This window comes from Manis javanica, chromosome 14, assembly GCF_040802235.1.
Source record: "Manis javanica isolate MJ-LG chromosome 14, MJ_LKY, whole genome shotgun sequence".
Lineage (NCBI taxonomy): Eukaryota > Metazoa > Chordata > Mammalia > Pholidota > Manidae > Manis > Manis javanica.
Window position 1 is genome coordinate 836,367 of NC_133169.1, and position 15,394 is coordinate 851,760.

The following is a 15,394-nucleotide window of genomic DNA, read 5'->3' on the forward strand; positions in this document are numbered from 1 at the left end:
TGTTTTGCCAGTGGGTTTCAGCCCCAGGCAAGTTCGCTATGGATTCAATGTGACCAAAGAAATTGACAGCAAAACGTTCTTGGGGTGAAAGGGTTATACCCAAATTTATTTCCAGGTGGCAGGTTAGTCATTAGAATCCCACTCACTCAGAGCGAGTCTGCATCCAGCAAGACGGTCTCTGCCTCTGGGCCTCTCTGCACAGCGGTCCTCTGGGCCTCTCTGCACAGTCGTCGTGCACTGCCGTCCTCTGGGCCTCTGTCCTCGGCGCTGCCACCACTCCAGCCTCTGCTCTGCTCTCCTGCAGCCTTGCAGCCCTGCCACCGTGTCACCCAGAGCACTAGGCGGAGCTCTTCATGTAGAGTCAACAGCCATGTATTGCCCACAGGTGTGCAGTGAACTGGTCAACTAGGGCCAGGTGAGAATCCTGGCCCCAGGAACTCTCATTTTATCCACAGGTGCATTCTAGATTTAGGTTATCAAGGTGTAAGTGACGGGTCTGCGGCGGCATCAAAGACCGTATATTCATTGTATTCGTTTTGGACATGGGTCAGACCATCTCTACAAATTAGCTTCTCCGGCAAGCAGCGCAGTTCCTTCTTCACAACGCCCCTAAGCACGAACCTGTTCTCAGCTCACCAGCCCAGGGCTGCCCTGCACCCGCGCTTTCCCCAGCTACAGGGTCAGAGACCCCCTTTCCTCGCTCCACGGGAGGGACCTGAAGCGCCCGCTCGACTGCCGAAGGACTCCCAGCCCCAACCTCTAGGGGGCGCTGGCCCCTGCACCCGATGCCCAGCGCGCGCAGGACAGGTTCGCTCCGCACTCCGCCCGGGCAGGCGCCTCCGACTGAGCGTGCGCGGACTGGCGCAGGCGCAGGGGCGGCTGGGGGGGCGGGACCGGCGTCCGTCACCAGGGCAGCGCCGCCCCGCCCGCCGCCTCGGGACAGCCCGGCCTCGCGGTGGGAGCGCGGCCCCCGACCCCGAAGCAGCCCGGGCCTCCGCGGTTCCCCGCGCCGCCGCCGCCATGCAAGGGGAGGACGCCAGATACCTCAAGAGGTGACGACCCCGCGCCCGGTCGCGCGGGGCGGAGGGGTCATGGGGCGGGGGCGCCGGGCGGCCTCCTCGGGCGGGGGCCGGGCGGCGGGGCCGGGGGCTCCGGCGCGGGGCGGGGCGCTGCGGGACGCGCTGGGCGCCGTCCTTGCCGGGCTGGGCGGGCGCGGGGCGGCGCCGTGCGGGCCCCGCGGTGCCCGCCCCTCCCGAGGGCGGCTGGAACCCCCTGGGGGGTCTGCACGCCTGTCGGGGCGGGTGGCCGCGGGGAGGCCGCCTCTCCGCGGTCCGGGAGGCGCGGTCGCCCCGGGGAAGGCGGCCGTCAGGGGCACTGCGGACTGGGTCACAGCCTTGGGAAAGTCACGTGGTTTTTTTTTCCTGAGCTTTGTTTTCCCACGTTTTTATTTATTTTTATTTATTTATTCTTGCAGTGGCTTCTTAGAATTGATAAACACTGTTATATCCGTTTCGCGTGCCCAGCACAGTGGCTCGGCACTTGTCGTGCTGTCGAGCCCTCCCCCCACGAGTGCAGCTACTGTCTGTCACCCTAGGGAGATGCTACGGAACCGCCATCCCCGTGACCGACCTACGTTATGATCCACAGTTTTTGTGCCCCTTCGTCCCCCGCCCCAGACCCTCCCCCGTGGTGACCACCAGTCCCTTCTCAGTGTCAGTGAGTCTGCTGCTGTTTTGTTCATTCTGTTCCGCTTTGTATTTATAGAACACAAATAAGTGAGCTCATACGGTGTTTGTCAGTCTCCTCCTAGCTTATTTCACTGAGCATAATACCCTCTCTTTCCATCCATGTTGTTGCAAATGGCAGGATTTCTTTTTTTTATGGTTGAATAATATTCCCGTTGTTTATAGGTACCACATCTTCATCCGTTCATCTATTGAGTCACGTGTTCTTTTGGGCACAGTTTCCTAATCCAAAAATGTGGCCGATACTACCTTGTGAGAGATGTCAGGACTAAATATGAAAATACTTTTTAAAAGATAAAATATGCATGTAAGGTGGCGGCATTTTTCCAAGTCATAGTATACTTTTGCTGGATATATTTATCCTCACCTGGGAGGGCCCTGAACATCACAGAAGGATCTTCTGACCTTTAATAGGCTGTTAAAAGGGATTCAAACCATTGTAAATTCCACCAGGCATGTTGTTCTGCAGGATTGAGTGTATATTACTTGCCTTTCTCATGCTGTGTATCTCAAACTGTCAAGTAACCGGGCTTTGTTAATAAAAATTTCAAAAAGGGATATGTAATGAAAACAACTGTATAGTCAGTATTTATTTCCTAACTGAATTTTGCTTATTCATCTTTTAAAATACCTTGATTGAAACTTTTGTGACAGAAGAAAATAGTACATTCTTTCTTTCTCAGCTTTGAATTCGGGATTGTTCTGGAGTAAAGAGCCACTGTTATACCATGAATTGATTTTTCATGTGATGTAGTTGTGCCAGAAGATACTTTTTCTTAGGCTTCTAGTACCAGTATGGACCCTTAGGCTTACTACCACTGTAGTTCTCAATCTCTTGCTTACTTTGAAATCCATATTACCTAGAGTTCAAAAAATAAAACAGATTGAGTCGCTCTAATGTTTGAAGTAAGGTAAGGTCAGAATTTGGAAAGGTTGAAATATGCGCTTACCAATTTTGTCTAATTTTGACAATATAAATAAAAAGTTTGCATTGCCTCCTTTCAGATTAGAAATATGCAGCTGTCATGTAGTCATCGCAGGCCTGATGGTTTACAGTGTCTGACAAAACCTTTCTTTTTAACTGTTGGTTCTTTGATAATGGTTACATGTATTCCTTTTGTAATATTTTTACTTTTCCATTTTGTTTTAACAAGACAGCAGTATGTTTTCAATCTAATTGATTGATTCTAATGTCAGTGGTTTCATTGTGGCTAATCATTGAGAAATCTGTTCTTCATGTTTACATGTGTAATAGATTATAGAATCAAATTTGAGTTTCATGTTTTGTTCTGCTACCAGTTAGTGTTTTCATTCAGTAATACTGAATAAATAATTACCAAATATCTCGTATATGCCTACATTGTCCTGGTCACTGGGGAAATGATTGAATAGACACAGTTCTTATCCTTGCCACCCTTGTACACACAAATAAATAGATAACATCCAGTGATTCTGGTTTTTTGTCTCCTCTTAAAACTCTGATGGCTCCGACCTTTTCAACTTGCTTTCTCTGCCACCTCAGTGATGGCATATTTCAGCCTTACAGAGAGTGCCTCTGTTAGATCCCTGTGTGTTTTGGTGTCTGGAGCTTGCCCTGTTTTTCATTCTGCTGACTCCTTATCTTTCCTGTTTTAGCTTAAATGTCACTTTTTCCCCGAACTCTCCTTACCTACCCCATAGTCCACAACCCAGGTCAGAGAAATCTGCTGGATTCCCAGGATATCTAATACCTTGTCTTTCCTCTTTTTTACTACTTCACCATTACTGTCTTTCCTGCTGGTCTGTAAGCTTCAAAAGGGTAAGTAAGGTTCCGTGTATCTTTCCCTCGTATCCCGAGCACCCAGCACAGTGTCTGGAAGATAGGTACTCATTAAATAGTTATTAAATGAAGTGTGAATAACAGCTACAAAGAAAAATGGGCCAAATCCTATAGAACTTAGGAGCTGTAGTAAACACTTGAGATTGGTAAGAACAATGGGGAACCATTGAAGGATTTTAAGAGTGAATGGTATTCATTCATTGATTCAGTAGTTATTTGGAATCCCACCATGTAAAAGTCAGACAGCCAACTGATAAAAAGTATTAGATGAATGAGACATTTTGCCTGCCTTTATGGTGCTTATAATGTAGCAAGGAATACAGATGTTAAATGTTATTAGAAGTAATTATTATATTTATGGCAAGTACCTGAAATGAGTATGTGGCCTTTGTGTAAACCTTTTTTTTTTCCCACATGGTGTAAAGTTTTTAGAGTTCATCTGTGTTTTAGCATTCATCAGTACTTCATTCTTTTAGTGGCTAAATAATAATCCATTGTACAGATTAACATATTTAGTTTATCTGTTGATGGACGTTTAGGTTGTTTATGTCTATTGGCTATTGTAGGTAAAGCTGCTTTGAAAATTCCTGTCCTTGTTTTGTTTGAACACTTGTTTTCACTCTTTTGGTATATACCTAGTTGTTGCTGAGTCATATGCTAATTTTGTGTTTAATTAACGGAGGAACTACTTAGCTGTTTTCCGTAGTGACAGCACATTTTACATTCCCCCCACCAGTGTATGAGAGGCCCAATTTTTCTATATCCTAATCAACACTTGTCTTTTCTTTCTTTTTTAAAAATTACGGCCATTTTGGAGGATGTGAAGTGGTATGTTATTGTGTTTTTGATTTACATATCTTTAGTTACTGGTGATATTGACATCTTTTCATATGCTTTTTGACCTTTATCTTTTTTGGAGAAAGGAGTTCTTTATATGTTCTGGATACTAGACCTTTATCAGACAAGTAATTGCAAATATTTTATCCCACCTTGTAGATTGTATTTTCACTGTCTTCGTAGTATCATTACATACGCGCAAAGTTTTCATTTTGACAAAGTCCCAGTTTTTTCTTTGGTTGCCTTTGCTTTTGATGTCATTACTTAAAACCATTGCTACATCCAAGATCATGACTTACTCCTCTGTTTTCTCCCACAAGCTTTATAGTTAGTTTTAGCCTGTAAACTTAGGTCTTTGATCCATTTGAGTTAATTATGTGGCGTGAGTACCATTTGTTAAAGGTATTGTTCTCTCTCCCAGTGAAAGGTCTTGCCACCCTTGTTGAAAATTAATTGACCATAGATGTAGGAGTTTATTCCTGGATCATTTCTATTCCATTGATCTATAGGTTTTTACGCTAGTATCTCACTATTCTGATTACTTTAGCTTTGTAGTACATTTTGGATTTGGGAAGTATGAGTCTTCTAACTTTGTTCTTTTTCAAGATTGCTGTGGCTGTTCAGTGGCCCTTGATTTGCCATATGAACTTTAGGATCACTTCCATTCAACAAAAAAAATTTTTATAGGGGTTATATTGAATCCGCCACTTTGGGAAATACTGCCACCTTAACAGTATTAAGTCATCCAATCTGTGAACAAGGGAATATATTCCCCCAAACTGCAGGATGCCTTTTTGTTTTACTGATGGTGTCCTTTGCTGTACAGAAGCTTTTTAGCCATTGGTATTTTGATGGCGATTGCATTGAATTTGTACATTGCTTTGGGGGTAGTGTGGACATTTTAACAGTATTGATTCTTCTAATCTGTGAAAACAGATCTTCCTTTTTGTTCGAAAATCTTTTCATTAAAATTTTTCCATTTATTTCTGTGTTCATCAGTTTCATCAGTGTCTTAAATTTTTCAGTGTACAGGTGTTTCACTTCCTTAGTTAATATTTTTGTGTTTTGTTCTTTTTGATGTATTTGTAAGTGGGATTGTTTTAATTTCTCTCTGTTGTTAGTGTATAGAAATGCAAATGATTTTTGTATGTTGACTTTGTGTTCTGTAAATTTACTGAATTTGCTCATTATTTCCAATAGATTTCTGTTGAAGCCTGTAGGGTTTTCTATATATAGTTTCATGTCACCTGCAAATAGAGACAGATTTACTTCTTCCTTTCCAATGGATGCTTTTTATTCCAAAGCCTGTGGGCACCTTTTCTTTTTCTTGTATAATTACCCTGGCTAGGACTTCTAGAACTATGTCGACTAGAAGTGATTAGAGTGGGCATCCTTGCCTTGTTCCTTATCTTTGAGGAAATGCTTTTAAGTTTTTCACTGTTGAGTATGATATTAGCTGTGGGTTTGCCATATATGGTCTTTATGTTGAGGTATGTTCCCTCTGTACCCACTTTGTTGAGAGTTTTTATCATAAATAGATATTGAATTTTATCAAATGCTTTTTTTTTGTATCTATCGAGATGACCATGTGACTTTTATCCTTCATGTAGTTAATGTAGTGTATCACGTTGATTGATTTGCATTTGTTGAGTCATCCCTGTATACCTGGAATAAATTCCGCTTGATGATTATATATGATGCTTTTAATACAATGTAGAATTTGGTTTGCTAGTATTTTGTTGAGGATTTTGCATCTGTGTTCATCAGAGATATTCATCAGATATCTGGTTTTGGTATCAGGGTAATGCTGGCCTTGTAAAATGAGTTTATAAGTGTTCCCTTCTCTTGTATTTTTTGGAAGAGTTGAGAATGATTGGTGTTCTTTAAATGTTCGTTAGGATTAACCAGTGAAGCTGTTGGATCTGGACTTTTGTTTGTTGGGAAGTTTTTGATTACTGATTCAATCTCCTTACTAGTAATTTTTCTGGTCAGATTTTCTATTCCTTCATGATTCAGTCTTTGTAAGTTGTATGTTTCTAGGAATTTATCCATTTCTTCTAAGTTGTTAAATGTGTTGGCGTATTATTGCTAATAGTAGTCTCTTGTGATCCTTTGTATTTCTTGGTATCAGTGGTAAAGTCTCTTTTTTTCACAGTCTAGTTTTTTGTTTTACTTTGAGATGTGTCTCAATCTTACAGAAAAATTGTAAGACTATTAAGGAATTCTCACATACCCTTCATCCTCATTCACAAACTATTTATGTGTTGTCCCATTTGCTTTATATTCTCTAGAAAGCTCTTTCTAAACCATTTAGAGTAAATTGGAGTCCTTGTGTCCATTTACTCAGTACCTTTGTGTTCATTGCCTAAGCATAAGTGCATTTTCTTTTTCTTTCTTTTTTTGCACCACTGATAATTTTTTTTTACTGCCTACTTTTAAAAAAATTAAGCTATCATTGATATACAGTCTTATGGTTTCACATGAGCAACGTTGTGGTTTCAATATTCACCCATATTATCATGTCCACCCCCACTCCATTGCAATCCCTGTCCATCAGCATAGTAAGATGCTAGAGAATCATTACATTGCCTTCCCTGTGACCTACCTATATTGTGTGTTAATTATAATGCTCTTGATCCCCTTTTCCCTCCCTCCCCAACCCCTTTTCCTTTAGTAACCACTAGTCCCTTCTTGAAGTGTGAGTCTGCTGCTGTTTTGTTCCTTCAGTTTTGCTTCGTTGTTATACTCCACAAATGAGGGAAATCATTTGGTACTTGTCTTTCTCCACCTGGTTTATTTCACTGAGCATAATACACTCTAGCTCCATCCATGATGTTGCAAATAGTAGAATTTGTTTTCTTCTTATGGCTGAATAATATTCCATTGTGTATATGTACCACCTCTTCTTTATCCATTCATCTACTGATGGACACTTAGGTTGCTTCCATTTCTTGGCTATTGTAAATAGTGCTGCGATAAACATAGGGGTGCATATGTCTTTTTCAAACTGGGCTTTTACATTCCCGGGTCAAATGGTATTTCTATTTTGAGTTTTTTGAGGAACCTCCATACTGCTTTCCACAATGGTTGAACTAATTTACATTCCCACAAGCAGTGTAGGAGGGTTTCCCTTTCTCCACAACCTCGCCAGCATTTGTTGTTCCTTGTCCTTTGGATGGTGGCCATCCTAACTGGTATGAGGTGATATCTCATTGTGGTTTTAATTTGCATTTCCCTGATAATTAGCGATGTGGAGCATCTTTTCATGTGCCTGTTGGCCATCTGAATTTTTCTTTGTAGAAGTGTCTGTTCAGATCCTCTGCCCATTTTTTTAATTGGATTATTTGCTCTTTGGGTGTTGAGGTGTATGAGTTCTTTATGTATTTTGGATGTTAATCCTTTATTGGACATGTCGTTTACGAATATATTCCCCCATACTGTAGGATGCCTTTTTGTTTTACTGATGGTGTCCTTTACTGTACAGAAGATTTTTAGTTTGATGTAGTCCCATTTGTTCATTTTTTGCTTTTATTTCTGTTGCCTGAGGAGATGTGTTCAGGAAAAAGTTGCTCTTGTTTATATTCAAGAGATTTTTGCCCATATTTTCTTCTATGAGTTTTATGGTTTCATGACTTATTTTCAGGTATTTGATCCATTTTGAGTTTACTTTTGTGTATGGAGTTAGACAATAATTCAGTTTCATTCTCTCTTTTTTTTTAATTAATTAATTAATTAATTTTTAAAAAAAAATTCTTTTTTCAGTTTCATTCTCTTATAAATAGCTGTCCAGTTTTGCCAACACCAGGTGAAGACTGTCACTTCCCCATTGTATATCCATGGCTCCATTATCGTATATTGATTTGCCATGTATGTGTGGGTTTATATATCTGGGTTCTCTATTCTGTCCCATTGATTTGTGGGTCTGTTCTTGTGCCAGTACCCAATTGTTTTGATTACTATGGCTTTGTAGTAGAGCTTGAAGTTAGGGAGGGTAATCCCCCCTGCTTTGTTTTTCCTTCTCAGGATTGCTTTGGCTATTTGGGGTCTTTTGTAGTTCCATATGAATTTTAGAACTATTTGTTCTAGTTTGTTGAAGAAAGCTAATGGTATTTTGATAGGGATTGCATTGAATCTGTAGATTGCTTTAGGCAGGATGGCCAGGAAAGTCTCCTCTTCCATTTCTGATTTGAGTCCCTTCTCCTTTTTCTTGGTGAGTCTAGCTAAAGGTTTATCAGTTTTGTTTATTTTTTCAAAGAACCAGCTCTTAGTTTCACTGATCTTTTCTATTGTCTTTTTAGTGCCTATTTATTTCCACTCTGATCTTTGTTATTTTCTTTCTTCTGCTAACTTTGGGCCACATTTATTCTTTTTCTACTTCCTTGAAGGGTAAAGATTGTTTATATGAGATCTTTCTTCTTTCTTGATGTAGGCATTTATGTTTATGAACTTTACTTTTAAAACTGCTTTTGCTGTATGCTTTAGGATTGTACTTCCATTTTCATTTGTCTCAAGGTATTTAAAAAATTTTTCTTTTGATTTTTCTTCTTTGCATGTTTTATCTTCACATATTTTTCAATTTTCTTATAATTTATGTCTAGTTTTCATATTGTAATAGGACAATTTTATAATTTAATTATATAATTAAATTGATATGATTTTAATCTTCTTAAAAATATTAAGACTTGTTTTGCAGCCTAACATAAGATCTATCCTTATGTTAGGATAGATGTTCTGTCCTTTGATCAGAGAACATGTGCACTTGAGAACAATATGTAACTGTTCCTCTTGATTGGAACAGTTACTGTCATATAAATATTATGCTTATGTCTGTTAAGTCCATCCAGCCTGTGTGTTATTTAAGGCCAGTGTTTCCTTATTAATTTTCTGTTTGGATGTCCTATCCATCGATGAAAGTGGGGATATTAAAGCCCCTGCTGTTATTGTGTTCCTGTTTATGCCTCCTTTTAAGTCTGGTAGTATTTTCTTTACATATTTAGATGCTCCTCCACTGGGTGCATAAGTACTTATAAATGGTATCTCCTCTTGCTGGAACGGCCCCTTTATCATCGTTTAGTGACCTTCTTAGTCTCTTATTACAATCTCCATTTTAAAAAGTCTTTCTTGTCCGATATTCATAGAGCTACTCCCCCTTTCTTTTGTTTCCTGTCTGCGTGGAATCAGTTTTCCATCCTTTTACTTTCAGTCTGTGTGTCCTTACGTCTGAAGTAGGTCTCTTGTAGGCAATATATCGGTAGGTTTTATTTTTTCATACACCCAGCTACTCTTTCTTTTGATTGGATAATTTATTCCAATTACATTGAAAGTAATTATTGATAGATAGGTACTTAACTGCCATTTTGTTCATTGTTTTCTGGCTGTTCTGTAATTCTTCTGTTCCCTTCTCTCACTCTGTTGATTTATGATTTGATGATTTTCTCTAGTAGCATATTAGGTCCATTTTCTCTTGTCTTTTGTGTATCTGATACAGTTTTTTGCTTTGTGCTTACTGTGAAGTTTGTATAAAACAGTTTACATTTATAAGTCTATTTTAAGTTTATAACAACTTAAGATTGAATGCATTCTAAAGCTCTGCAGTTTTACTGCCACCCCCATGTTTTACCTTTTTGATGTCACAATTTACGTTTTCCTATCTTGTGTATTCCTTAAGTTATTTTAGCTAATTATTTTGATCACCTCTGTCTTTTAATCTTCGTATTGGCTTTATAAGTGAGTAACCCACCACTTCTACAAAATTAATCCGAATCTTAGTATAACGTTTTCCAGCGAGAGTTACTGTGTTACTGAATAACATCCTTTGGTTCGACTTGAAGGCGATCCCTCCAGCCTTTCTGGGAGTCCGGCCTGGTGGTGGTCTGGCTTTGCCTGTCCAGAAAACCCTCCCTCCGTTCCGTGTGGCAGTGTCCTGGGTTGAGTGTTCTTGTTGGGTGGTTTTTCCTTTGAGCACCTTGAGAGTCCTGTCCCAGTCCCTCCTGGCTGCAGCGTTTCTGTTGAAAAGCCTGCTGTAGTAGTTTTAGGGGGCTGCCTTGGGCTTCAGTTGTTTTTCTCTTGCTGCTTTTGTGACTCTGTCCCTGTCTTTAACTTTGGCTCTGAATTACCACGTGGAGCTCTTTGGTTTCATTCATTTGGAAGCAGCTGGGCTTTTGCCTCTGGATACCTGGCAGCGGCCTCAGGTAGGGAATGTGTCAGGCATTGTTCTCCAGGTAGGTTTCCCGTCCTCCCCTCTCCCTCCTGCTGAGACTCCTGTAATGCAAACGCCGTCGGCTTGATGTTGGCCCAAAAGTCTCTTAAGCTGTCTTCACTCTGTTTCATTCTTTTTTCTTTGCTCCTCTGATTAGGTCAGGTCCTCTGCCTGTCTTTGAGGTCGCTGACCCTGTCCTCTGCGTCCTCTAGTCTGTGATTGAGCCCTTGTATTGTATTTTTCAGTTGGGTTTTATATTTTTCAGTTCTGTGACTTCTATTTGATGCTTGCTTATATTCTGTATTTCTTTGTTGAAATTCTCAGCTTGGCTCGTCCCTTCTTCTGAGCTCAGTGAGCATCTTTGTGACAATCACTTCGAACTCCTTATCAGGCAGGGCACTCGTCTCCATTTCACTAGGGTCTTTTTCTGAGTTTTTATGTTGTTTTTTTATTTGGAACTACTGCTGTTTCTTCAGTTTCGGTTTCTGTGCATTAGATAAAACGCCACCTCCCCCAGTCTTGACGGAGTGGGTCGTGCAGGAGAGGAACCTACCTGTTCAGCCCCGCCCTGGTGCGTACTTGTCTCTCAGACCTCTGTGACTGCCTAAGTGGCCTACTTTATTTTTTAGTGGCTCCTATAGTTGGGGGTGTGCCAAGACCTGTGAGTGTCCTAAAGGGGAGGATGTCAGTCAGCAGCTACATTAAAGCTGATGAGAGCCAGACCTTCAAGCAACATCTTCTTAAAAGTATGCAAATATACCTCCTTGGGGGTAAGAGATGTGCATCTCTCTGCTCCCTCTGTGCTGAGCCTAGGGTGATAGCCAGTCAAGAACTGTAAGAATATACTAATTTATCCTCCATTTACCCCATGGTCCCAAGCACATAAGCCCGTGAGAATTATGCCAGGGCTTGCCTGGGCTTACCCGCCTTATCTCTAAACATCCCGACCCTCCCCCAAAGCAACAGGCCCAGCGGATCCGCCACAATAAAAGGCACCACGCTGCTGCCCTCTCTCTCTCTCTGTCTCTGTCTCTCTGTCCCCCTGCTCTCCCTGCTCTCTCTCTCTCTCTCTCACCCCCTCCCTCTCCATCTCCCCCCCCCACCGCCCTCTCTCTTTCAGATAATAAAATCTCTTGCGTGGGCCTGTGTCTCCTGAGTCATTCTGGGCTAAGGAGGGTCGCATTGAGATACCCTTTCAAGAACCATGTCTTCCTTTGCTGATGTCCCTTTGAGCTCGTGAACACAAGCCCCAGTGGCCACCAGAGCCAGGCAATCAAGGGGTATCCACTGGTGGCAGCCACAGACACTGGGGCACCAGACAAGTGTGCCATCTCCCCTCCAGGAGGTGCTGACATGCTGGAAGGTGGCAGAGGGCAAGTGAACTGTGGTGTCTGCCATCCTGGGTCCCTGGAGAGAATTACAGTGAGCCCTCAGATTGCATTTAATGAGAGGCCTGCCTCTTAGGTCACACCTGTGGAGATAAGCCAGTGGACCTAGTGCATGGAAAGATGGGATGCCTTAGCCTGTGGCCTCTCTGCTGTTCTCTGGGGACGGCAGCTGGGTAAGAGCTCTTCATTTGTTACAGTCCCTGGGAGCTGGGAGCATGAGCCCTGAACCATCGAAGCCACGTGACTTAGAGGGAGCCCTGAGCAGCAGCCTAAAGTTGGGGTGCCAGACGAGGGTACGTGCTCTTTTCTAGAAGCTGCTGGTGAGCTGGAGTGCGGCAGGAGAGTGCTAAGATGGCTCCTAGGTCTTTGAAGACTGTCTCTCTAGTCCCACAGGTGGTTCGATTAGATGCCGGCCCCAGAGGCCAACCCTTGAAGATGAGCAAATGATCCTCTTTCACACCAAGTCTGGCTGCTCTTGAGTCAGCCCTGCCCCGGGCTCTGGCTGGTGCGTCTGCCCACGCAAGCCCTGAAGAACTTCCTCTCTTCCTATCTTGTGGGCTTCATGGCCATGGGCCCCGTTGGCTTTCAGAGCTGGGTGCTTTGGGACACCTGGCTTTCTCTCAGGTGCAGGTCCTGAACTTTGGGTGCCACATGTGGGGTTCAGACCCTTTTACTGCTCAGCTCGAGGCTTGGGTCAGTGAGTTCCCCCCCAACTCAGGGTCACCATGCTAGGGGTGGGGTTTATGGTGTAATGTGCCACCCAGGTGCAGGAGTCACTCGGCTACCTTCTGTGGACACTGCTGATGACACTGTAAGTGTTTTTGCAGAGGAAATTGCCCAAATGCACCCATAGATTTGGTGTGTGGAAGGAGGTTGGTTCAGGATCCTGTATGTCACCATCTTGAACAGGAAGCTGCAGTAAATCCCTTTAACAGAAGTACTTGTTCAATGAAAAACTACGGGTTGACTTTTTATTTCTGTGGACCATTGGTGATGCATGTGGAACATAACGTTAGCATTTGTCATCGGCTTCGGAGACCGCATTGGTACCCACCTCGTGACATCCAGAAGTGTCACGATGTGCTTCAGGAGCCAAGAGCGCTGTGCCTGAAGGTGGCAGTCGTCACCTGTGGTCATGGAAGGCATGTGTTTATATCACTGTGAAGTGTGCCTTCTCAGAGATTCAGAAACACTTTAAATCCAGTTAGTGCATTATTGCGGAGGTTGACTTTTTAAAATACAAATCAGGAGCCACTGCCTTTGATTTTAAATTGCTTTCTTTTGGTTGAGGTTATTCTCTCCAAAACCATCCTAATTGTTTCAGTCACTTGCTCTTATGCATAATTATTTGGGTAACTGGATTTTTTCCTATTTATAAAGGTATTTCCTTCATGACCAAGAATTCTGTATATAGTACAGTTTACAGAGTTAAGAGGAAAAGTATTTCTTGGCCCCAGTCAAGAGTAAATCTGACATTTAAATGCATATATTAATCTAACCCACATGTTCTTGGAACTAGAAACTAGATAAACGCCATGAACATTTGTGAGTTTTTAATCTACCTATGCCTATTTTATATTATAGGAAAGTTAAAGGAGGAAATATTGATGTACATCCATCAGAAAAGGCGCTCATTGTTCAATATGAAGTGGAAGCTACGATTCTTGGAGAAATGGGGGATCCCATGTTGGGGGAGCGAAAGGAATGCCAAAAAATGTAAGTTTTCTTCATTTGTGCAAATTTTGAAAGTAGTAAACCATATACAAACTTTGTAGAAATGTGATAGTATTTAAATCTGCCTAGATGATAAATGATTATGGCATTCTAGACATACTTCATCTCAGTGAAGCAGAGATTATATTAATGCAGAGACTATAAATATGAAGTATATTTACTCCAGAGAAAATTATGCTTATATAAACATAATGGGAACCTACTGAAAAATACTGTTTCTGATTTATCCCATTGTAAATGCATATAATAGAATATAAACTAGTATAACTTGTGAAGTCAATTGTAAAAGATATGTTTATGTGCAACTTTTTAGCTTAATTTAGGAAATTTATTTAGGGTATCCTGTGTTCTTTCTTCTCTGGAATTGAAGAAAGTGGTCTAACTTCCAAAATTGCCAAATGGAACAAGCACCTTGAGTTCATCTCTTAAAAATCCAGTCCTCTGAAAGGTGTTAGTAAAAAACAAGCACTTTCTGACTCGATGAACTGACCTTAGTTCTCCCAATATCCTACACTCTTTCCTTGCACTTCATAATATTCTCAGGAGCGTCCTGGGAGCCAGATATTTTCATTAGTCTGCAGTTGAACTTGTGATGATCTTTTCTTCTTTCCATAATTTTGTGGAAGTGAAGAAGGTTTGAGATCACCTGGTCATTCTCCCCCTCAAGAAAATGTTTTGGGAACCAGGTAAAAAGAACTGTAGAGTTTTGGTGTAATGCCTGTATTGAAGATGCTGGGAGTTCATGGAATAGTCTGAAAAGCGCTGGACCTTAATGTATATCTCAGTGGTTGCCAGCTGGCAGTGACATTCCCCCCAGGGGGTATTTGGGGATTCTGGACTTAGTTTTGGTTGTCATACAAGAGGGTGCTGTTGTCACCTAGTGGCTAGAGGCCAGGGTGCTGCTAAACATCCTGTGTGCACATAGCTGCCTACGAAGAATGACTTGGCCCCCAATTTTAATAGTGCTCTAATTGGGAAACTTGGTGTATAGCAACCCGAAAAGAGAAGCTGCCTGGTGTCTTATTAAGCTCTTCAAGCTGTCTCCTTTGGGTTAGGAGACTAAATCACACAGGCAATTCATTAAGAATAACTGAGTCCTTGGATAGTCCAGTAGATGGAAGAGACGTGCATGTGTGCACACATGCACACCTGGATGCTATCCCACATGCCACACTTCCGTCTTCTCTCACATTTTCTCTCTTCGACTTGTGTGGTTGTGATTGCTGCCTGAACTTTGTGCATTCTGAGAACATATGGAAGTCTCTTGAGATCTCACTGATTTGATTTCCAAAGAAAAGCTAGCAGATCAGGGACTTTGCCTTTAGAACCTCAGACATCCGCATTTCAGATGAGAAGTCTAGGTTTTAACTTAAGAATGCAGTCAGTAGCCTTACTCAGCGAGAATTCAATGAGAAGTGGTTATTGTTTGAAAATCTGCAGGCTTCCTAGACAAGGGATATGTTCCCTGGAGCATCAGCCACCTGGAAAGAGTCGCTACTGACAGTGACCATAGTAAGTGGACTCAGACATCAGTAAGGAGAAACCTGAGTGACTCAGCCTGGGATGCTCGGCCCTGGCTGCACGAGATCGGAAGAGGAGCTTACTGTGGGAGAAGGAGCCTGTGGTTTGCTGATAGTCCAAAAGGGCTTGTCAGTGGCCGCAGCTGTGGTGC

At 42.1% G+C, this 15,394-nt stretch overlaps 1 protein-coding gene across 4 annotated transcripts in view; it reads left to right on the top strand.

Moving 5' to 3' along the window:
* Window positions 1–872: 872 nt before the first annotated feature.
* Window positions 873–15,394, top strand: part of KIFAP3 (kinesin associated protein 3) — a 114,073-nt gene continuing 99,551 nt past the window's right edge. Inside the window, exons 1-3 of one of the 4 annotated variants that reach the window (XM_073222137.1) lie at window positions 880–1,052; window positions 12,186–12,281; window positions 13,573–13,704. In XM_073222137.1, coding sequence (XP_073078238.1) covers window positions 13,661–13,704 — 44 coding nt within the window. In that variant the 5' untranslated portion in view covers window positions 880–1,052; window positions 12,186–12,281; window positions 13,573–13,660. Of the gene's footprint in view, window positions 1,053–12,088; window positions 12,162–12,185; window positions 12,282–13,572; window positions 13,705–15,394 lie in introns of those variants that run through there. The other 3 variants (XM_073222136.1, XM_073222135.1, XM_037024090.2) reach the window with 3 other exon arrangements.